At 32.5% G+C, this 23,181-nt stretch overlaps 5 protein-coding genes and 1 non-coding gene across 7 annotated transcripts; 3 read left to right on the forward strand and 3 right to left on the reverse strand.

Annotated features, from left to right (window-relative positions):
* Positions 1 to 208: 208 nt before the first annotated feature.
* On the reverse strand, positions 209 to 2,732 carry LOC126674086 (ubiquitin-conjugating enzyme E2 10). 2 transcript variants are annotated; one of them, XM_050368460.2, is made up of 5 exons: positions 2,574 to 2,732; positions 2,379 to 2,456; positions 1,812 to 1,939; positions 792 to 896; positions 209 to 598 (listed from the first exon to the last, which is right to left on the reverse strand). In XM_050368460.2, the coding sequence occupies exons 2-5, from the start codon at positions 2,446 to 2,448 to the stop codon at positions 455 to 457; spliced, it is 447 nt and encodes a 148-aa protein (XP_050224417.1). In that variant the 5' UTR covers positions 2,449 to 2,456; positions 2,574 to 2,732; the 3' UTR covers positions 209 to 454. The 2 variants fall into 2 exon arrangements, with proteins under 2 accessions (XP_050224417.1, XP_050224418.1); XM_050368461.2 differs by having other exon boundaries at positions 2,379 to 2,470; positions 2,574 to 2,728.
* Positions 2,733 to 5,697: 2,965 nt separating this feature from the next.
* Positions 5,698 to 7,684, forward strand: LOC126675429 (uncharacterized). The gene is made up of 4 exons (XM_050370069.2): positions 5,698 to 6,102; positions 6,186 to 6,504; positions 7,180 to 7,238; positions 7,441 to 7,684. Exons 1-4 carry the CDS (start codon positions 5,853 to 5,855, stop codon positions 7,479 to 7,481), a joined length of 669 nt encoding a protein of 222 aa, XP_050226026.1. The 5' UTR covers positions 5,698 to 5,852; the 3' UTR covers positions 7,482 to 7,684.
* A 1,433-nt stretch (positions 7,685 to 9,117) lies between these two features.
* Positions 9,118 to 10,725, reverse strand: LOC126671040 (probable small nuclear ribonucleoprotein G). Its single transcript, XM_050364735.2, has 4 exons — positions 10,593 to 10,725; positions 10,461 to 10,483; positions 9,519 to 9,640; positions 9,118 to 9,417 (listed from the first exon to the last, which is right to left on the reverse strand). The coding sequence occupies exons 1-4, from the start codon at positions 10,625 to 10,627 to the stop codon at positions 9,355 to 9,357; spliced, it is 243 nt and encodes an 80-aa protein (XP_050220692.1). The 5' UTR covers positions 10,628 to 10,725; the 3' UTR covers positions 9,118 to 9,354.
* Positions 10,726 to 10,814: 89 nt separating this feature from the next.
* TRNAP-CGG (transfer RNA proline (anticodon CGG)) lies at positions 10,815 to 10,886 on the reverse strand. Its single transcript has one exon. It is a non-coding gene; the product is annotated as a tRNA-Pro (tRNA).
* A 5,244-nt stretch (positions 10,887 to 16,130) lies between these two features.
* LOC130015207 (uncharacterized) lies at positions 16,131 to 17,080 on the forward strand. The gene is made up of 2 exons (XM_056104926.1): positions 16,131 to 16,403; positions 16,847 to 17,080. Exons 1-2 carry the CDS (start codon positions 16,193 to 16,195, stop codon positions 16,951 to 16,953), a joined length of 318 nt encoding a protein of 105 aa, XP_055960901.1. The 5' UTR covers positions 16,131 to 16,192; the 3' UTR covers positions 16,954 to 17,080.
* Positions 17,081 to 18,798: 1,718 nt separating this feature from the next.
* Positions 18,799 to 21,542, forward strand: LOC126671668 (glutamate receptor 3.2-like). Its single transcript, XM_050365453.2, has 4 exons — positions 18,799 to 18,978; positions 19,607 to 19,946; positions 20,149 to 20,546; positions 21,060 to 21,542. The coding sequence occupies exons 1-4, from the start codon at positions 18,799 to 18,801 to the stop codon at positions 21,393 to 21,395; spliced, it is 1,254 nt and encodes a 417-aa protein (XP_050221410.2). The 3' UTR covers positions 21,396 to 21,542.
* The last annotated feature ends 1,639 nt before the right edge of the window (positions 21,543 to 23,181 follow it).

Genomic DNA, 23,181 nt, shown 5'->3' on the forward strand with positions numbered 1-23,181 from the left:
AAGTTTTGGCTCAGGTTCGGAGAAATAAGACCCTTACACAGCACTTCTTTGTATAAACTTATTAACAGCCTGATTTTGCAGATCAGTATGTCAGTAGGAGAACGCCTGAAAAAACAAGGATAATTACATAGAAACTTTACCACCCAGAATCAATAAACCAACACATACAACTGGTCGATCAAACAATAGCGAGCTTGGTAATGTACAGTTTATAAGGCAACAAAAGTTGACATTGAATTTGGGAAACATTTGGACAGCATTATCCATACATCAACCGAAAGCAACATATATGTTTCTCGTTCAAATTAAGGTGGTGTTACGGACCTCTTTGGTCCGTTTAAGATTTGGAGAGACAGGGCCAACATTGATACACATCACTGAATCACAATTGCAGAATATTAAAACAAAAAATTGAACAGAAACAACCCTATCCCTCGCCACTCCACAATTCAATTTAACCCATGGCATACTTCTGGGTCCAGCTTCTTGCAGTTGTTTCATACTTATTCCTGTCTGTCTTATACATGTGAGCAATCTCTGGCACCAATGGATCATCAGGGTTAGGATCCGTCAACAAAGAACAGATTGAAAGTAACACCTGCAAAGCAAAAACACATTAGTTTTGAACCAAAACAGCAGTAGACTTAACATCCACTTCGAGAGAGAATATAATCCACATCTCTAAGATAACAAGTAAATAATCATGGGTTAGTTGTTCTCGAGGAAGATTGTGTGTAAACTAACAGTGAAAAAACAATATCTTCTATAAGTAATTGGAATGTAATAAGAACCTTCGATATGGTTAGAGCAGGGCTCCATTGTTCCTTCAAGATATCTAGGCAAATGCTCCCATTGCTATTAATATTTGGATGAAACACTTTTGTTCTGAACGCAACCTAAAAGATACACATGAAATTGATAAGAGACGTGTATAGCCAGACATAAAGCGAGATGCACTTGACTGCAGACACATATACACAAGAACCATGATAGGTAGAATTAACTAATGCAGAACAATTAAACATTATAGTATGCAGGAAGAGAATTAATCGATATAAAGCTGTTAGATTTCTCTGAAGAAAAAAAAGCACAAACAACTAAACTGCGACAACCCTTTCTTATGTATATTTATAGGTCTTACTTAAGTAAATTGCTGTATGTAAACAAAATTCCCAACATACAAGACTAAAGAGTGGCTAGACTCAACGAGTCTCATTTTCAAGAGGATTATGTACAGTAGCAATACAAAGTACTCCACAATCTCCAAACTTTCCAACAATGCCTTTTTAGTATAGACAGAACTTTCCAATAATAAGATGCGTATACTTCCCAGTTTGGCAATTTATATCACTAGTGTCCAAAACATAACTCGATGGTCATTAAAATGCTACATACATGACTTCAAAACATGGCAAACGTTATTCTTTAACATCAATATGATTAAAAGTTCAATATACATTATAAATAGAAGTTTTTCTAAGGTTACTTCATGTTTAGCCTACTTTGTCTATTTAAACATTAGATGACAGTGATTATAATTCATCCAATGGTAATAAGTGGACAAAATAATATTTACTTTGGTAATTACAAAGTAACAATAGAAAGAACCTAAATAAAAACACAAAACTCATGCCTTTTATTGTGTTGAATATGATATGAATGATAGACTCAAAAGCCTATCATAGAGACAATTACATAGATAGAAGACTTGTAGCAGAAAAAGAACAGACTAACCACAATAACATTTGAGAAACAGGAATAAAGATTTAAAGATGCACAGAACACACAAAAAAAAAGCAACAGTGAGGCACCTTAGGAGGCTTAAATGGATAATCTGGAGGGAAATGAATGGTAACTAGGAAAACACCCCCAGCATATGGACTGTCGGGAGGACCCATGATTGTCGCTTGCCAATGGAACATATCTTCAGCAACAGGACCTAAAACAATCATCGCCACAATTTAAGCAAATGAAATCAATACAACAGCACACAAAAAATAATGCAGAGACAGGTACGAGCAATAGCGGAATTCATCTACTTAAAGAAAAGGAAAAAGCAACACGCTTGATTCTCAAGCATAAATCCACATAATTTATATCCTTGTAAGAAACAATAGAATTGAAGATTAACTTTTTAGGTTAAATTACATATACAAAGCAAACACCTTAAGGGCCACAAAACTCAGAACTAAGATTACATAAAATCATCGATACATACTTGGAAGCATCATAATCATCATCATCAAAATCCAAAATTTCAATATTTAGCGAAAAAACAATTCATCCAATACAATCCTGAATCAGCAAACAGCTAAGCAAAACCTAACAAAACAACTCAACAAAAACTAAAATAAAATTAAACAAAAAGAACAATATACCAGCGCTACACGATGTAGGAGGATCCTTCTGTAAATCCTTGAGTTCCTTCAAGATCCGTTTGGACGCCATCTACAAATCTGCGATTCAAACCCTAATTTAATCGATTTCAAACAAGACCTAATTTAATCGATTTCAATCAAAATTATCATTCATATATATATATATATATATAGAGAGAGAGAGAAGAGACGAACCTTGTATGATCAGCGGTTTCTGGGTTGGTGCCGTATGAGAGATGAAGAGGAGGAGGACGCGGAGAGAACAACCAGTAAAAAATAAAATTTTAATGAAGGAATTTGTGATTAGGTGTGCTCATGACTTTTTTTTATACGCGGATGAGTTCAATGGTTTTCGCCCTCTGATTTTTTTTATTCTTCTTAATTTCTTAATAGTAAAGGAAAAATGTGTTATTGGTGTATGAAGTTTTCCGGATATACCATTTTAGTGTTTTAGCTTTTTTTTAATAATTAATATTTTAACTTTTAAAAAATTTACAAAATTAGTGGGTTTTTCTTTTAAAAGATAGACTTTATAGGTTAGTTGTTAGATATATGCTATGTTAAATCAACGTTAACTTGAATACAATAAAACTCAAAAAACGAGACCTTAGAAATACATTTGAAAGATTTAGTCACTTGGATCAGGCTGCACTAAAAAATTAGCAGGCTTTTTTTTTTAAATATCGGTATGGTCAAAGGAATTTCCGTGTTTGCTTAATGTGTATTTTATATTAATAGTAGTAGTAGTAGTAGTAATAATAATAATAATAATAATAATAATAGTAAATGTAAATGTAAATAATACGTCTATTTATATAAAAATTATTGATGGCTGATTATCTCTATACTTTTTTATACAGGTTAAATTTGTGATCCGCTTACCTTTCTGTTTTAGTAGTATTAGTGATCATTTATGTATTATCTTTATAGGTATAAACTATCATTTTATATTACTATGAGTATTGTACTTTAAACGTACGTCGATTATTTTTATAAATACTTTTTTCTTGTATAACTTAAATTTATGACCGATTACCTTGTTATCTTGGTATATTATCCATTTTTATATACTTTTTATAGATAAAAATCTTATTCTATAATAACACACTATTAATGATATTTCTTTTTTATATTTGCTTTACATTTTTTTACGAATAAGAATCATTGTACTATATAAACTAGAAGTCATATTAATGAACTTGTAATTAATGAAAATTTACTAAAAGTTGTAATAAAACCCTTATAAATTTAAATTTATTTTGAAAAATAAAAAATTGAATATTAAAATTGTATATTTATAAAAGTTGAAGCACTAATGGGATAACTTTTCCTATTTGGTGGTCCCCTCACTTAGCGTTTTCTCAACGTAAAAAACCCAATTTCTAGCCGAAAGTGGCCGTCGAATCGATACTCTAGCACTGCTTTCTTTTTTCTCTTTCAATTCGTGGATGGAAATAAATAAGAATCATTTTTGGTCCAATTACGGTGTCGTATTACCGTTCACGCCACGTCGGATGTAGAGACGGCGTCAAAGTTAAATGGTGTAGCCATACGCGCTAAAGGAAGGGGTTGGCTATTGGCTAGCTGGTCTTTGGAAATTACTAGAATATAGTCTTGAATTGCTTGATTACTTAGTCAATTCGGTAAAATTATCAAAATGGAGTCTTTTGTGGGCAAAAATGTTGTCATACTTTTTGTCAAAAAAGTAAATAATTTCAAATGTCGTCATTGACTGTTTCTTCTTACTTTTTAAACTTTTTTGACCAATTGAATTACTACTTTCTGCCGTAAATAAACCTTTTTACAGTAATTAAAAAACTAAATTTTGCATATAAAAAATAAGGAAAAAGAGTCGTTCATGCTCCTACGGCTTGAGTCGGGATTAAATGAGTCCTCAACATCTGAAAAGGTTCAACTGTACCTATTACGTTTGAATTTTGAACAAATAAGTCCCCTGTCTCTAATTTTATTACTATTAATGACATAGCTATTTCATAAAGAGAAAAAGATCATCCATATCATATGATTTAGAGTTAGGTTCGAGTGAGCTCTTTTAAGGGGTGTTTGGTTTAATTTTTTGGTGGAATTTTTGACTTTTACTTTTTAAAAAACTCCAACAAAGTGTTTGGTGATAAATTTTTCAAAGTTTTTTTGGAGCTTTTTAAACTTTCAACAGCTGATGTTTGAAAAACTCCATTTTGGAGATTTTTGCCAACAGCTGATAGCTGTTTCATTATTTAGACAAAATTACTCATATTAGAATATATCGTTTTTTATATCTAAAATTATTTAATTTATTTTTAAATACTCTAAACATTTATAAATTATATAAAATTATTTTATTTATATTAAAATAAATATAATTTAACAACTTTTTGAAAAATTTATTATAAATTTATCAAAAAAATATATAAATAACTAAATATTGCTTCTTATAAAAAATAATTATTAATACTTTTATTGGTATAATATATTCATAATTTAATAAAAACAAAAATTATGTCATTTACAATCATTTTATATATAAACAGCTACATCTAATTAAATCTCACCAAACACTTATGGTCTATTAGCTATCAGCTACCAGCCAACAGCTAACAGCTAACAACCACCAGCTGCAAGAAACAGCTGAACCAAACAGGCCCTTAACGTTTAAAAAAGTTCAAATATATTTTCAACGTTTGAAATTTTAAACAAATAAATCCTCTAGTCTTACACTATCTTTGATTCTATTACATCAATTTTACATGATTTTTCTTTTGGAGCGATACATCACTAGTTATTAAAATATAACAGTATATAATAAATTGGCTTAATTACTAAAAAACCACCCACCTTGAACTTTTTTTTCGTTTATACCCTGACCTAGGAAAAAATTCATTTATACCCTGACGTATGTATTTATGTTTCATCTCTACCCCGAGGAACTAAATTAACCTCTTTTCATCAAGAAAAAAAGTTTAAAATAGTACTTCATTTTTAACCTAAACTAATTAGAGATTAATTAGAAATAGATTTTTCTCTAAATGAAGGACTATTTTAAACTTTTTTTTAAATAAAAAGAGGTTAATTTAGTGCCTCGGGGTAGAGGTGAAATATAAACACATACGTCAGGGTATAAATGAACTTTTTCCTAGGTCAGGGTATAAACGAAAAAAAAGTTCAAGGTGGGTGGTTTTTAAGTAATTAAGCCTAATAAATTATGTATATTTTTTTTAACAGTTTTTCAGTAACAATAGAATTTACATTTTTAATTATTTTTCGTAATAAAGTTTAAAATAATTTTAGAAAAGAAAATATTGACTCAAAGCGCGGTAATTGCCAATTTGCCAGCTTGAGAATCCAGATCAAGCACATGGTGCGCAATCTACACCTCAGAGCAGGTTAGAATTCCACCAACCATCCCTCATTCCAAAAACAACCAACTCGCTTTCACAGCTCCCACCGATTCAGCGACTCGTCATTTTGCAAAACATGATAAAATCCAAATCCAACCGGCGAGTCCAAATCAACGCTTCTAACCCTCCAGATTACGACGATGAAGTCTCCGGCGAAGAGTACACCGGAATGCGATTAAAACAGTCGGACAGCAATGTGAGCGAAGATCAAGAGCCGTTCATGGGCGTCAAGGTCCGACGAAAAGCATCGCTTCATCGCGAGATTAAAGGAGATTACATCGGCGTCCCTTCTAATGCATATTTAATGAAACTTCTGCAAAAACAAGGTTATAAAATTACATTAATCGATTTTAATAATTATTTTTTTAATTAATTTGTGATTAATTAGCTGAATATTGTGATTATGCAGGTGATAGTCAGGTTTTGTTTGCCGATAAGGTTATGAAATTTACTAGCTCAGGGAAGATGAAGCGGCGGATATTACTGATTACTGATTTTGCGATTTATTTAATTGATCCGTTAAGTGATACGCTTAAACGGCGGATTGCACTGCCGGCGGTTGAGAGGATGCTTTTGAGTGAACTGAGTGATAATTTCTTTGCTGTTATTATTCCGACGGAGTATGATTTGCTTATGGCCAGTACTCGAAAGACGGAAATCGTTACTGTGTTAGCTGATGGTATTAAAAGTGCTTCTGATTATGACCTTGAAGTTCTGTTCTCCAATAGGTAAAAGCATGATTTATTGTTTTTGATTGAAATGAGTCGAGTTGTGTTGAATTGTTCCGTTTTAGACTTTCGGAATGTTTGCATTGTTAATGAATGTGTTATGTCTTAGGATTTTGATAGGGCATTACTTAATATAAGTTTTACGCAATGCATCTGTGATACCATTACGATTATACATTTATTTCGAATGCGTGGTTATATATCGTATATAAGATGTAACTTGTTAGATTAGGGTCGTGAGACCTAAGCTTGTTGCTTTTATGTGTGTTTGTATTCAGAGTTCAAACTGTGGGAGTCCGCTATTACTGTAGGGGCAAATGGAGGGCGAGCGAGGTTTCTTATCTCTGCTACATGAAACAAAATCAAAATAGAGATTTGCTTTGGCCTCAAAATAGCATGCACATTTTGAAACCAGAGTGATTATACTGCATATAGTCTATGTTGCACATAAATATAAATGCTGAAATCGAAAATGCTAGAATGGAGAAATGATGTATTTATTATATAAAGATATATTTTCTGAAAGTATTTCTAGAAACGGAAATGAAAGGTCGAAATGTAGGACTCCACAAATTTTTGCTCAACATAGTTTATAGTTTAGACGATGTTGTTAGAGTATAGATTTGTATTTCTCTAAGATGTGGTACTGACTACATAATTTTGCTTATCTTTCAGCTTTGAGTATCATGCATCTGCTGAATTGATAAAGGAAGTACAATTTGAGGAGGCTGAAGGTCAGGATGCTACCATCTGAACTTTTTAAATTTTATTGCGGAATATTATTTTTGGTTGCGAGAATGGAATTGTTTTTTCAGCTTTCACAACTATCAGATTGTTACAGCTTAGGCTATTAAATTATTCTTCCATGCTTCTAGGTTGTATCCATTGTTTCTTCTTCTAAAATGTTATTTCGTTCTCCTCTCTCTGTGATTCCAGGTGGTGTTAAAACAAGTTTTTTGAGAAAGCAAAGCCAGTAAATGCTGTCATAAGTTTGTAGACTATCACTATGTGGAAGAGCAGTGCAGTTAGTTGTAAAGACATAAGACCATCGAGATTCATTCCATAGCAAAACAAAGGTAAATAGCTTGGTGCTGAACCGACATTATGTGATTGTATGAAAATGAAACCATTTGGATGTTAAAAAATGATATAGTTTTATTGAGTATTGATTCTTTGGAAACTTGCACACAAGCTCTTTTGGTCTTTATGTCTGCTATTTTATTGTAATAGTATGAACGATAAAAACTACTCTCTCCGTCCCGTATAACATGTAGGGTTATGGTCCAGAGTGCAAGAAGTACTATCAAAGTGGACAACTGTCTTGGAAAGGAGGGAGTATAATAATTGAAATACATAAAATTGAATTTCTTCCGCTTATTATTAAATGAAAATCATTATTATTAATTACAAAAGTGTATAAAGTTAATACGAAATACTCACATCACCCCGTTTAAGAAAGGGACATATTTTACTTTTGCATGTCTTGTTTAATTTGAACTTTTCTATTTCACCCCTTCTTCTCTTTCTAAAATTATTGTCTATAATCTAAATTTTATTTACAATGGGGCAGAGGGATTAGTATTATTAATTTTAGATGTCCATAAAATGCTATAAAATAATTTTAGCACACTTGCAGTAGAACACAAGGCACAAACTGACGGATAGAGAGCTTGATTTTTAACATTATACTGCAAAACCAGTAGAAGCTGCAGTTTCTTCTTGTGATGGTGTTGGGGTTGAAACTGTAGTTTCAGGAATGTAATCCCTCCTGGAAACTTTCTCCGCCATCTTCATCACATCGAGCATTTTCGGTCTCTGCTACCGTATTCTCAACTACAAACTTCATTTTAGGGTACAAAATGAAGTCCCTGTTAGAGTTGAAATGGGACGCAATAAGGTGCACAGCCTAAGTCGAACCATACCATATAGCTTTGCAAAAACACTCGCACACTGTAAACAGACAGTACGAGTTTCACATCATTTATAAAGTAGTTTGTCCTTAATTTGAGACTCAAATGCAAGATAGCAACCCTCAATGGTAATCTTATTTTGGCTTGCTCCAGAGTATTCAAACTTGCAGTTTTATTAATTTTAATTAAATTTTAAAATTTTAGTCATAAAAGTCTAATTAAAATATTTATTTCAATGATCTGGTAGCTATTCTATTATTTTCATTTTTTAGTATTAATCTCTTCTTGATTCAATTATATGGATAGTCCTCAATTTCTTCCTTTTTTATAGTCATTTTATTTATAATAATAAAATCTATCAAATTTGATTTTACTATGCCAATACGTAACAATAAACTATTTTATTATAAACATAACACTATCACATATCAAAATCATGTGGCACAACATTAATAGATATGGAATTGATACCAAAAAAACGGTACGACGCGGCTTTAATGCGTGACATGCATAGTGGATTCAAGAAAAGGGGAAAAGTTCAGAATTGTTCAGAATCTCATTCAATCAATTTAAGTCAGGACCATCAGCCGAGTCTAAAGGTCGGGAGCAAAAGTAAAATTTTCTAGCAAGTGCAAAAATTCTATTAACTGGCTCTCACTGTTTAACCAAAAAAATATTAGCTACCACTGATAATAGAACTATATAACACTAATTATCACTGATAATAAACTATTAGATAGTCATAACCAGACAGGATATCACAGGAAAAGACAATGGCCTAGCTAAAACGTTGAATTCCGATGAATAAAGTTGGCTAGCCAATTTTTAATCTCAAAGGGCTTGTATGTATAACATGACTTACAAAACCACAAGTGTGCCATATCAAGAGAGATACAAAAGAGTCAAAGCTACATTAAACCACCGCCCAGCCAGATCATTTTCACTGCATTCTGTTTACAGGTTCCAGTGCTTCGACAGTGACAACACTATTACCTCTAATGACCTGCGATAACAAAGTGGAATCATTAAAAAGCATGATAACAAAACACTCGTAGACTGATTAACTACTCATCGCACTACAAACTCACAGAACGAGTTACTTACCACCATTCCAATGTCAGTCTTCTCATCACCGTTTACCTCAACAGTGTTGTCGACGACCAAGTTCATGAATTGATCAAATCCACGAAGAGTTCCGATCACCAACCTATTTGCATTGAGCTTAACTGCAAAAAAGCATTTACAAACATATAAGAAAAATATGAGCAAAAAGGTAAATAGGGGTCTCCATAACTACATCCTAACGTTGATTTAGACAAAGCACATGTGTCTGCACTATCCATATAGCAAAGGCATCATTGTAAAACCCCAAATGTGAACTGATATGCAAACTGTAAAGATGTTAGTGCACCACAATAAGCATTCATTGCCTCTATAAAAAACAGACAGGAAAACACAGCAAGCATTCCCTCATTCAAACAAACTCCAAGTTAAACAAATACTCACACCAATCGAGGACTATTGAAAATAGCGTAAATTCATCTACCTAAGCCTCACAGCACCAATACAGTGCAGAAAACCCGAGTCATTAATATCTCATCCCAAATTAATTGCTAGTTTCAAATTCAACCTCAAGTACTGTAAACACCAGACAATAAGAAGCAGCAAATATTCCCTCATTCAACAAAACTCCAAGTTAAACGAATAAAGCAAAGTGTATCACATTACTAGCACTGACAGAGGACTGTTCTATTCCATGAAAACAGCGTAAATTTGTCTAGCTAACCCTCACAGCACCAATACAATGCAAAACAGACCAAGTCATTAATTTCTCATCTCAAACCCTAACTAATCGCTAATTCCAAGTTCAAACTCAGGTTTAACATAAGAGAAAAATTTAAACATTTTACGTTTTCATTTTGCAATTAACTTTAACATTAACAGTTAGCATAAAACCCTAAAAAATAATTAGCATTGCCAGCAAACTTAAACCCAAGAAATAAAAAAAACAGTTCCAAGTAAAATTGAAATAGAAAGACAGCTTACTTTGGAGCTTCTTGTCCATGTACCTAAAATCAACCAATTAAACCAAAACAAAAACATTAAAAAACAATAAGAAATTCATGAAAAACTCACAATAACTGAAATAGAAATTAAAAAAATAAATAAAATACTTACTTCTTGAGATCTGGAGGTTGTCCGGATCTACTCATGTTGATTCAGATTAAAATTGAGCAGAAAAAAAGAGGGCCGATGATGATGATGAGAATTCGAATGGTTTGTGCTAAAACCCTAGAAAAATGAAAATACTGATGCTAATGTTTAAGCATTTGGGTACAGAAAATGGATAGGCCCATGGGCTAATATGAACATACACGGGTCAAATATTAAAAAGAATATGGGGTGTTGCGAGAATCGAACTCACGACCTCTCGCACCCGAAGCGAGAATCATACCACTAGACCAAACACCCTGGACATTATCTTGTTAAATGATATTTTAGATATTCTTAATTTAAAATATTTATGAAACATGTTAAGTTTTCTATGGTTACTTTATTACCGTTATGTGAAATCATCACTTTTATTTACTGTTTTTTTTTTGCGGAAGGTTAAATTTTATTGCATGAAAAATGGTATAAAGAAATAAAAAAGACTTTTTAATGAGTAATTTTGTGATTAAATGATGATAATTGCAAAATAGTCATCCGCAAATTTGGCAATCGAATGAGCCACCCAATTAGAATTACAATTCATAAATTAAAATTTAATTATCAAAAATCAAAAAACTAGATACACTACAAGAAAACAGGGCTTTAGCGACGGAAAATTCCGTCGTTAAAGCCCTCATTTCCGTCGCAAAACAGCCTTTGCGACGGATCGTATCCGTCGCAACATTTTTGGTCGCAAACAAAATTTGCGACCAAAAACGTGTCCGTGGCTAATTTTGCGACGGAAACGTCCGTCGCAAAAGCCACAACGTCCGTCGCAAATGTGTCTCCAATTCATTTCGTTTGGAGACAAATTTGCGACGGAACTTGTGCTTTTGCGACGGACTTGTCCGTCGCAAATGCCTCAGCCTTGGAGACGAAGGCTGAAGGTCTGCGACGGATATATCCGTCGCAAATCAGCGACGGACAAAATCCGTCGCCAATTCATCAGCTTTTGTCTCCAAAAGCTGATGAATTGGCGACGGACACGTCCGTCGCAAATTCAAAAGTCCGTCGCAAATTTAATTTTTTTCGGCATTTACAAACTCTTGGACGCGCTCCTCAAAACCAGGGTACAGCAACCCGCCCTGGAGCCGCCTATACATCCAACTTCGGTCTGTATCCATTTCTGTAGCACGGATAATTAGGAGGGTTTTCGCTCGAGAATAGCAAAGTCAATGTAATTGACTGCTTTAAAGGTGTGGACCTATCCCATTCGCAAAACTGGCTCCCCTTAACTCGGCCACGATATATGCCTAGCAACGGAGAAAAATATTCGGCAGCCTTCCGGCGTCGTTCTCCTTCAGTGCGATATTTAGTATATGCGCTGTAACGCTAATTATATATTCCGCGAGGAATAAGCGTTACAAAACATATACTATACATCCACCCGGAGAACAAACGCTGGAAAACAACCAAATATTTTTCTACCGCTACTAGACATATATGGTTTTCGTGACCGAGTTACGGGAGGACCAGTTTTGCAAACTGTACAAACTGTACAATCCCGTGTCGTTCAATCTCTTGAACACACGAGACGGGAACTCTAAGGCTAGGTTTGCGATTTTATTCGGTGGGAATAAAATCGCGGTCAATTTAGGTTGAAATTTGTAATTTAACTACTAAATGAAAAATAAAAAAAATCATAATACTTACTTGTTGCAGAGCAGAACCGCAATAGATAACGAAAGATGTAAAATGTCGGACCGATGCAAAAATGGACGGCTATCAAATTAACCTATCACACAATTAGATTCAATATTTTGTTATTATTTAAGTAAATACATTAATTAATTTAAAAAAAATTTGGCAGAACTTCCCCTAAAAAATGAGCATCGCCCATTTTTAAGGGAAGTCCTGCAAGCAAATTACAAATCACAAACCAACAATACAATCCACTTATAACAAAATTAATTAACTAAATAACTAATTATATATTTTAACCAATTAATTATAAAATTAAATCAATTAATTAATTAAACAAATAATAAACTTAACAATTTAACCTAATCAATCCTAATAAAACAATTAATTAACCTAATAATTAAACTTAACATTTTAATTAAACTACTTAACTTAAAATTTTAACTTAAGTAATCAATCAATCTAATTAATTTAATTTTCTGATTTAACAATTTACCCTAATTAATTATTCAATCTATAAAACCAGAAAATTAATTACTAATTTTCTAAATTAATCTAATTAACATATTTAATTAAAAAAACCTTAAATACAATTAACCCATAATTAATGAAAACTAATTAATTAAAATCTAACCCTAAATTAATCCTAATAATCTACTCTAACCCTAATTAATAAAATTATAATTTAAATAATAATCCTAAATTAATAAAAATTATAATTAATAAAAACCTAATCTAACCTTAAAATTGAAGTTGGTGGAGACCAAGCGGCAGCGGCGGAACGGCAGCAAGGAGGCGGCGACAGCAAGGAGGCGGCGGCAGCAAGGAGGCGGAATTTTCTGCAAAAAAATACAAATTCAATAAACAGCAAAAATTAAAAGCAAATATTAAAAACTAACCTAAGAATATACGGAGAGGAGAGGAAACCGATGGGTTTGCGCCGGAAACGATGGATTTGCGCCGGAAACGATGGATTTGCGCCGGAGAGGAGAGGAAACGATGGGAAGGTGAGGGCGGCGGTGGTTCTGATTCAGAAATAAAATGATTAAGGGAGAAGAGAAACCTGCTGTTTCGTTTATGTTCTGATATTTAGCGACGGATTTATCTCCGTCGCCAAATCCGTCGCTAACTATCAGAACATAAATGAAACGGTTCGTTTCATTTTCTTTATTCGCGACGGATTAAAATGTCCGTCGCTAAAGTAGCGACGGACTGTAAAATTCCGTCGCTAATCATGAAAATAAAACGAACCGTTTCGATTCTCTATGAGTTAGCGACGGAATTTTGGATTCCGTCGCCAGTTTTTCATCCAAAATAGGGCGCTTAGTTTCCCTCCAAAATCCCGCCATTTTAGCGACGGATTGGCGACGGATTGTCCGTCGCTAAAATGGCGGGCACTCTCCCGCCACACTTTTTGGCGATTTAGCGACGGCTGTGTTATCGGTCGCTAAATCCGTCGCTATTGTGTGGATTTAGCGACGGATATCTTGTCCGTCGCTAAAGTCCGTCGCAAATCACCTGTATTCTAGTAGTGATAAATGATGTCAATTAAGGCTACTCTAACATTAGTGGCATCAGTGTCGGAGGAATTTATTGCATATATAAAAATCTGACAATCTCTTTTAAAAATTAGACTACAGCGGTCTAAAAAAACAAATTATACATTATCGTTTATAGTCTTAGTATCTCCACCACCATTAGTTATGCCAAGAAATTGCTATGCCTATTAAAAAGGCCACAGTGTAGCCATAAAATAATATAATATGCTATTAAATTAGGTCTATAGTTATTTTATCTTTAAAAAATAAATATTAATTTATCCATTAATAACTATTAGATGAATTATAAATAACATTCATGATATTCGCCAGCGTATCTGTTGTCGTTCCTCCAGTTGTTGCTTTCTTCGTATGGTGCGTACCTGTTGATGCTGCAGTGGCTTGCACCATAATCCTTTCGTGAGTGTGACAGTTGTCTTGCAGAAGCGCTTCTTTTACTTTCTTCCTTCCTTGGTGCTTCGCTGGTTTTCTACCTTCTGTTGATATACTTCTGAGCTACTGCCATGACTTCCTGTTAGGTTTTTGGTTTCTTCGAGTTTAGCTTGTCGCATAACACTCCCATCCGTGTGCCCTTCTTTAATGCCTGCACCATTGTGTCATTGCTGAGGTCTTCAATTTCCATGACTTCGTTATTGGATCTTGGTTCTGTTTGAGCCGTATGAGATGAAATTCTCATATACAGTTCTCTGAGGGGAAGCTAAACTTTTTGGAAACTGCAAAATCTCCATTGAGGGATAAAATAAAAGAATAGATAGTTTAGGCGGCGCTTTCCGAAGGTGCTGAAGGAGGATAGTGGCCATAAACTGAAGAGTCTTGACCAATTTGATGTATGCCCTTAGTGTTTCTCCCTCGCCTTACTTGCATATATAGAGTTCCTTTGAGCTTCTTTTAGGTATGGTGTTTGTGAAGAACTTTATCACAAATTCTTTGTTCAACTGTCTCCACGTGGCTATCGATCTAGCCTTCAGGCTGTTGTACCATCGTTGTGCTGCGTCGCTAAGTGTGGTTGAGAATGTCTTGCACATTATTGCATCTGAGACATCCAGTAGGACCATCTTGTTGTAGTATTTGGTGACGTGGCTTTCCGGACAACCGTTTCCATCGAAGTTGTCAAAGTTGGGTATCTCGAGTCTCTCTGGCCATTTTTCCGACAACACACTTACTGCTAGGGGTGACTTCCCATCCGTCATACTGCTGGTTTGGACGTGCTCTCTTGATTTTTCTTCAGCCACTCTCAGCATCGCCTTCGAAATGAGTCTCTGAACTTCTTGTTGGGTGTTCGTGACCTGATTGATTCGGTCGCTTCTTCGACCATTGTGGCCACTTCTTATATGAAACGCCTCATTGTCCCACCCATCGTTCGGTCCAAAGATTCATGAAAGTCCTGACCGAGTTTGTCTCCCGGAGTGGGGGTCGGACTTCCGAATCCCTGAAAGAAGATTCCCGATCTCTCAGTTGCCCCTGGGGCTATTGGGGTTATGGGACTGTCTTCATTTGATACTCCAGAACCGCCGGGTAAGGTGCCTTTTTTCTTGGCCGCTTGTCCTATCACATCTCTAATCGTATCTGCCATCGTCGAACCTGATAAGTGAAATTTGTTCGGGAAGTTCCCACAAACGGCGCCAAATGATAGATTCGGATGTCGGATGTGGTTCGTGACTTAAGGATTCGAGTATGGATAATGGGTTAACGATTTAATGATGAACGATTTATCGTATAGGATGTTTGTTCGTTCGGATTGCCTCCCCTGGACTTATGGATTTGTGGCCCTTTTATAGTGTGTGTAGCGTGCTTTGTTTGCTTCTTTTATCCTAATTAATGTGGGATTTATGGTTATTCCGTTTTCGCTTGATTTATTTGTATATTCCATCAATTCATATAATTAGTAAATTAGATAAAGTAGATTATACACATAATTATAAAATATCCATAAAAAATGAAATTGTTAACTTTCTTGGCATATAAGGCGAATTGTTTAGGGAAATATTATCGTACCATCAAAATTCTAATATTCACTCATGATTCAAAATATATATCAATTAGTTTTTAGACATTAATTAAGATCAACATAAAAATTGAAATACATGTACATGAAAGAAAAAAAACCAATAAAAATCATCTAATTTGATAGTCAAACGGTTAAATGAGCAAATACCCTTAAGTTTATTTTAAATTTGGACTCCGTCAGTGATTGGACCCCTGACTGCCCTCTTTTCAATAGATATATACATATTGGAAACAGTTAGGAAACAAGCAAGTTTGACAAAAGTTGATAATGAAAATGACAGGCAACAGTTGACCAACTAAGAGGCTACAAAGTATGTACGTAGTAATAGTGATTTACACAAAGAACAGCACAAGCTTTCAATGGAGAAGAAGTCATCTTGCATTTTTGTTTTATTTTTCTTCATTCTTCTGTTACAATTACAATCAGATGATGGTGTATTTACAAAATCCAAAGTTATCATTCTTGATGAGTTAGATATAGTGATGGCTCCGTGCTTTGTCGCCTATTCATCACTGCCTCTTCAGCATTCACTTGATAACTCTTTCTCTGCCATTAATGTTTCTTCTGGTGGTAAGTACCGGGTAATTGATATGGAGGTCACCGTACTTTTCAAAAATTACAAAATGGTGACCGAACTTCAAAACGTAATATTTTAATTACTATATTATTTGGTTATGTTAATATAGAAGGATTTTTGGTCACTGAAGAAAAATATTTCAAGTTGATTTTTTATTGATTGTGTGTATATATAAAATATAAGGTATTATTTGTCATAAGTAATCAAAATTTAATTACTATATATATATAATTTGACCGTAAAACACTTAAAAACCTCCCAAACTCACATATTTAAAAGTTTAGTAACTATTTTGTTACGTTTAAAAATTCGGTCACCATTTTATAATTCTTGAAAAGTACAGTGACCCCTAAAATCAATTACCCCTGCAATATTTACTTTTCCTCCTCTTTGCTGCTACTTTACTTCTACTTATATGAGTGATAATGGAGAACAGAAAACATATTTTTCTCGACGAGTGGAAAACTATCAAGTGAGTTACAACAGTCATCTCTGGTGTTCACTGATCCTACTCGAGCAAGATTTCGGGCAATTAATAGGTAATATTTTTTTATTTATTTTTGCCACATTAAGATTTTATATTATTTAAAAAAATTAAAATCATCAAGATAAAATTGGAAATGAATTTTAAAATAAATTAAATAATAGTGCTCCGGTTGCCACGTCATTAAAAGTGGCTGAAATTTATAAAAAAGAACAATCTGAAACAAATGATGGAAAGTTGAAGACACAAAAGATATAAATTAAAAGTTGGATACTTTTTTGATATAAGAACCAAAGGTTTGATACTATTTTTGCCAATAACACACAGAAAAAGTTTGATTCTATTATCATCAGAGTAGTTTTTAATATTTTATGTCAAGTTTTTATATTCAAACATAGGGCTGTACAGAAAAAATTCAAACCAATTAAGTCAAATCAATTCAACTAAACCAAACCAAATATTATGATTTATAAGATTGTTGGTTTGATTTTGGTTGGGAAAATAGAAAAAAAAATATTTTTGGTTTGATTTGCAGTTTTAAAAATTATAAACCAACATAAACCAAAACAACCCAATATATATACATATATACATATTTTTATTAAAATTATAAATATTATAACTTAAAAATAAAATTTCTATCACTATTTTTTAAAATTGTACTTGATAAAATAATTTATTTAAATATCATCTGATAAAATAATTATTATTATTTATAATTTTAATATTTATTGTCGATCAATAAATGTTATATTTCTATAATATTAAGATATCATATTAACAAAATGTAAAAATTTATGATATATAAATTTTAAATTTTTATTTGTTAGTCATTATTATAATTTATTATATAAATATATTATTTATTTTTATGATGAATAAATAATTTTAAATTATTAATTTTTTTAATTTACATGATATAAATTAATAATTGTTTGATGATGTCTTGAACTGGTTTCAAAGAAAAATTTATCAAATTAAACCAGACCAATTTTGTTGGTTTATAATCTGTTTGGTTTGGAAATTTGCCAAACCAGTATAATTGGTTTAGACTAAAATATCAATGATAAACCAGTCAACCAAACCATGTACACTCCTATTCAAACCCTTCATTTTACACTATAAATCATAATTAATACTCCGGTTCAAAATGGATTATTAAGATTCTTTGTTTAATCCACTATTATGTAGCGCAACAAAGAAAAACAAGATATTTGGATGTAAATATGGCGAAATGATATTATTTTAAGATTTTTTGACATTAGAAATGAAATTTCATGTCAGAAATACTAAATAATACTTGTCGGGTTATTTGATAAACCGAGTACCATAAAAAAAAGATTATCAATGACATTTCAACAAAAAATGGCCAGTGAGTTAAAATGTTCGTTTTACTAGATCCGCACTATAACCATTATCCAATTTTTATGGCCGGCTCATTGGATAGAGCTGCCTAAAGCCGGCCCTACATCCAGGACTCTTTGGGTGAACCAGATATATAGCCGGCTCAAAACTTCATATCCTGCTGCTTGGCTGGTTTGACATCCGGTCCTCGGCCAAAGTGAACCGATCCTAGGACCGGATGAGCCACCAAACATAACAGGTAGTAGTAACATCTGATTTCTTTAGCTATTTTCTTGAATTTAACTCATATGTGCATGATTTGATATTTCACAGTGAACAGCCGGAGAAGGCCATCGAGGCGTAGAAGAGCATATCAAAACAGCTCTAGATATGAGGATTCTTTTGACGTCAAACGGTCTGGTTTTATTCCGGGTGTAAATTTTATACTAGTGAATCGATCAAATGTTAGAAGTCGTAGACATCAAACTACTAGATCGTGGGTTCAATTGCGCCCACAAGAGTTCTCCGTTTCCCAATTATCAAAAGAAAGTATTGGTATAATGGCAATTAGGTCCAGCCAATCAATGAATTTAGAGCAAAGCCTTGTTCACCAAAGAATCAACGGATTTGCTTTTCCTGTCTTTGAAGCGGCTCTCAAGCTTCTACCCTATACAATAAGTTATGAAAAAGTTCCATTCTATGGCTCTCATCATGATTTGCTCAAGGAGGTTGCTCTTAAGGTCAGGACTGTTGCCATTCTGTCATTTTTTTTAAATTAAAAAATTAAGAGAGAATTATTAAAAACTCTTTGATGAAATTTTGTCAAAGTATAAAAAAAAAATGCTCGTTAAGTTCTATCAAATTCATTATTATTTCATTTCTTGAGTTAACTATGATAATTGACTAGATTAAATGATTGATTAAAAGAATCTATGGTTACAGTCATTTTATTTTCTATATTTTGATACTCCAACTTCCAATTTTTTAAAACAGAAAGTTTTTATGTGGCGATAAAAAAATTGAATGCCACATAATTTTTAGTCAGTCACATAGACGGCAATTCACCTGAACTCACCGAGTAATCGTTGAGAAATTTAAGTTCACCAAAAAAAAAAAAATCTTAACCCATCAAATGATCTATTGTCAAGAATAAAATTTGGTTGATAAACTTATTTAAAATAAATCTAAAAAAATTCAAATAAATTATATGGACTTCAATAGAAACAAATATGGACTAAATTGAATTTCAGTTTTAAAAATTAGAACATTTATCAAGTCAACTAACATAGTTAAACATTGTTTTTTTAATTTTCAAAAACCATGATATTTAGTTTGTTTTGACGAACAAGGAAATTGTACATGTCGAAGAATATTGATGCAGGTGTAGGTGACATAATAATAAGCGCAGAAGGATTTGAATTAGTAGAATTCTCACAGCCATACGCTGAAGCAAGACTTGTGATGGTGGTTCACACTGAAACGGATAAATCGATGACTTGGTTGTTTCTGAGCCTCTTCACGCCATGTATGTGGTTTCTTCTAGCAGCTACGAGCTTCTTCACCGGTCTGGTTATCTCGTTAGTTGAACACATGAACCACAACAACGGTGGTGGTTCACTTGCCGGTAATCTGGCTAGTGATTCACCAGGTAGAGGAGGAGTTGCAGTTGCTTTCTCGTTTGCTTTTGCAACTCTCTATTTTGGACAGAGTAAGAGAAACTAGACCTTAAAGGAATCGTGAGTATATTAATAGCACGCTAAAATTGTTGGACCTAACCGATAAATTTTTTAAAATATAATATATGTGTAAAATAAGATGAAGATGTGAGTAGGTAACTTATTATTTTGTTAGTTGAAAATGAGATTTATTCCTTTGATTATATAGTTTGGACTTCACTAATTAATTTGCAGGAGAAAGACCCAACAATATTTTGTCTCATTTTGTGCTGGCACCATGGCTAATTCTGATGCTTGTAGTTAGTGCAACATTCACCTCGAGCTTCACTTCTAAGATAACCAACTCACAAATTGAACCATCAAAAACAGATATTGAAATGCTCAAAAGAGCAAATGCCGTTATTGGCTTTGATGGAAGTTCTCTCTCTTTTGAGTATTTAGTGGAAGTCTTGGGGTTCAAGGCAAAGAATATCATAAGTATAGCATCTATTGATGATTATGCAGAAGTTTTATCAAGTGGGAAAATTGCAGTTGCTTTTATTATGATGCCTTACGCCAAACTTTTTCTGGCAAAATACTGCACCGGTTTTGCTATTGCAGGATCAACCTATGAGCTTGGCGGTTTTGGCTTCGTAAGTTTTTTCTAACTCTTACATTTCTTAATGAGTTGTTAATGCGCTTACTTTTATGAGTATATTCCTGCAAACCTTCTAGGGTGTGAAACTTTTAGGCCCATCAAAGTATTTTATTTTTCCAGTTTGATGAATAATTGTTTTGTTTCAGTTTGGTAACTGATAGATGGTTCAATGAAAAGTTCTTCGACCTATATTATATTGTCCAGATTTGGAATTTTTTTTGACCGACTAAGGTGGATTGGATGACACATGGCAAATTTGACTACCGCATAGGACAGTCATCCCATTATCAGACCAAAATTGATGAAATATAGCTCAGCTTTCGATTTAAGTGATTAGAATCTTAGTTGCATATGAACAAAGTTATCTGTTATTCATATAATGTTAGTCTGCCTCTAACCTAGATGGTTAAGGCGTCTCCAAGTGCTATCTTTGACAAAAAAAACTCAACTATAATTGAAATCTAATATGTAAATGAGGCCGATAATTTTATTGATTCTACATTTTCAGGCCTTTCCAAAGGGCTCCGCACTAGCATCAGACATGTCGAAGGCGATTGTAAAATTAAGGGCGAGGGGAAATTTACGGTTAATCGAGGAAGAAATGCTCTCCTCAGTGAATTGCTCAGCTTCTACATCTGGGTCAAATTATGTGAGGCAAAGTTTAGGACCAGAAGCCTTTTTAGGATTTTTCATAATCTCAGGTTGTACTTCTACAGTTGCATTATTAATAACTCTAGTTCGCCTATTGAGACAACAATGGCAGAAAAAAACAAACATTCATGCAGAATTAATGGGAAGAGGACTTTGGCTATGGCTAGCAACTTTCTTCACTCAAAAAAATTAAACAATGAATGTATTTCAAGTGGCATTTGCGAAGTAATATGACCATTACAAGCAAGTTGCATTGGATTTTATTATCTGTATTAAAGTGGTACTGTAAATTTGATTTGCATGTTATGATATCGGCTTTGGACAAATTCAGGTTGATTCATGTTGATGTGTCAGGTAACAGGAAAAATATCCTTGTTTCCAAATGTTACATAAGCATACATTTGTAAATTTATCCAAGTACCATCGCTAGTATATTAAATTTGGGGCATTTTTATGAACTAAATATGTTTTTGCAATTTAATTATGTTTTATAATTATATACGCAAATTACTATTTCTTGAGAAATTATATACACTGATTGAAAATTTGGTGAAAATTGATGGCGTGGCGGCCACCATGGAAAACTTCGCTCCGGTATCCAAAACCTTGTCACTTTTCATAGTATCATTTCTCAATCCAATCCCTTTCTCTGTTGAATCGTCAATTCGCTGCTGAGGTTTGGAGAAAGCTGGGTTAAAGGTTTTCATATTGCTAGGGTCATTGGGCGAAATTTAATTTGGCCAAATAATATGTCGGAATTTTACATATATATTTTTGTCATTTGGTTTGGAAAAATTAAAGATTATTGAACCATTTTAAATTTTAAAAAAATCAACTGTTAGAATCCATTTACATAATTTATTATTTATTTTAAATTATAAAAAGCATTTTAAATAGTATAAATAAAATCTAGAAAATTGATAATTCAAAAAGCATATAAAATCTAATTACAAAAATTAAAGGGAAATTCCCTCATAATCTGTTTTATAAATTTCATCTTTTTCTTATAATTTTTTTATAAGTTTTACCTTATTTAAAACTTAAAATTTAAATTTTGTACTTATATTTCTTATAATGCTTTTATTTATCAACTTTTTTGATTTTATTTTTGTTTTTAACATATTTTTTATAAGTTAATGAATTAATATTTGAAAATATATATATATATATTATGTATGTATGTATGTGGGTGTATGAAAGTTAGGATTGCATTATAAGTTTTATTAAAGACAAAATAATACACAAATTATACCTATTATTGAAAAACTAGCACTTTTTTCTTTTAAAATATTTAATATTTAAAAATTGAAAGAGTTTTACAGTTATTTTGTTTTAAAGTTACTTTGTTCATTTAATTAAGATGAAAGCGATGAAAATTCATCCAACGGGAATATTGAATAAAATAAGATTTATTTTTTGATAAATAAAAATAACAGTAGAAAGTCCCAAAAAAAATAAATGCCTTTTGATAAGAATAGTATTTGTTTCTATTTATTGTTGATTAACATAGTTTCTTTAAATGATTAATTCCCCTAAATTTGTTAATTTTTTTATATAAAACACACTATATATTCAACAAAATAGTATATACTAATTGAAAAAATACATTTTTTGTATAATAATTGAAAAATTACATAAAACACTATTTTCATTAAATTAATTTGACTTTTTATGTAACATTTTAAAATAAAATATAATTATTTTGTAAAATAATATCTATAAAATTTCAAAAACACATTGATTATCTTTTTGTTTTTAAAAATTTTATCTTTCTGATATAATTTTCAACATAAAAAATAAAATTATAACAAAAGAAAATAAATATTATAGTTAAATTAATTAATATTTGTGAAAAATGTAATAAAAAGTGTCATATTTGGGAGAGTTCATTGGACTAAAATTAAAAATTTATATTTTTCATGTATAAATTGCTCTTTATTTTCTAAACTATACTCTCTATACGTATCATTGAAAATGAA

This window comes from Mercurialis annua, linkage group LG3 (genome assembly GCF_937616625.2).
Source record: "Mercurialis annua linkage group LG3, ddMerAnnu1.2, whole genome shotgun sequence".
NCBI classification, from domain to species: domain Eukaryota; kingdom Viridiplantae; phylum Streptophyta; class Magnoliopsida; order Malpighiales; family Euphorbiaceae; genus Mercurialis; species Mercurialis annua.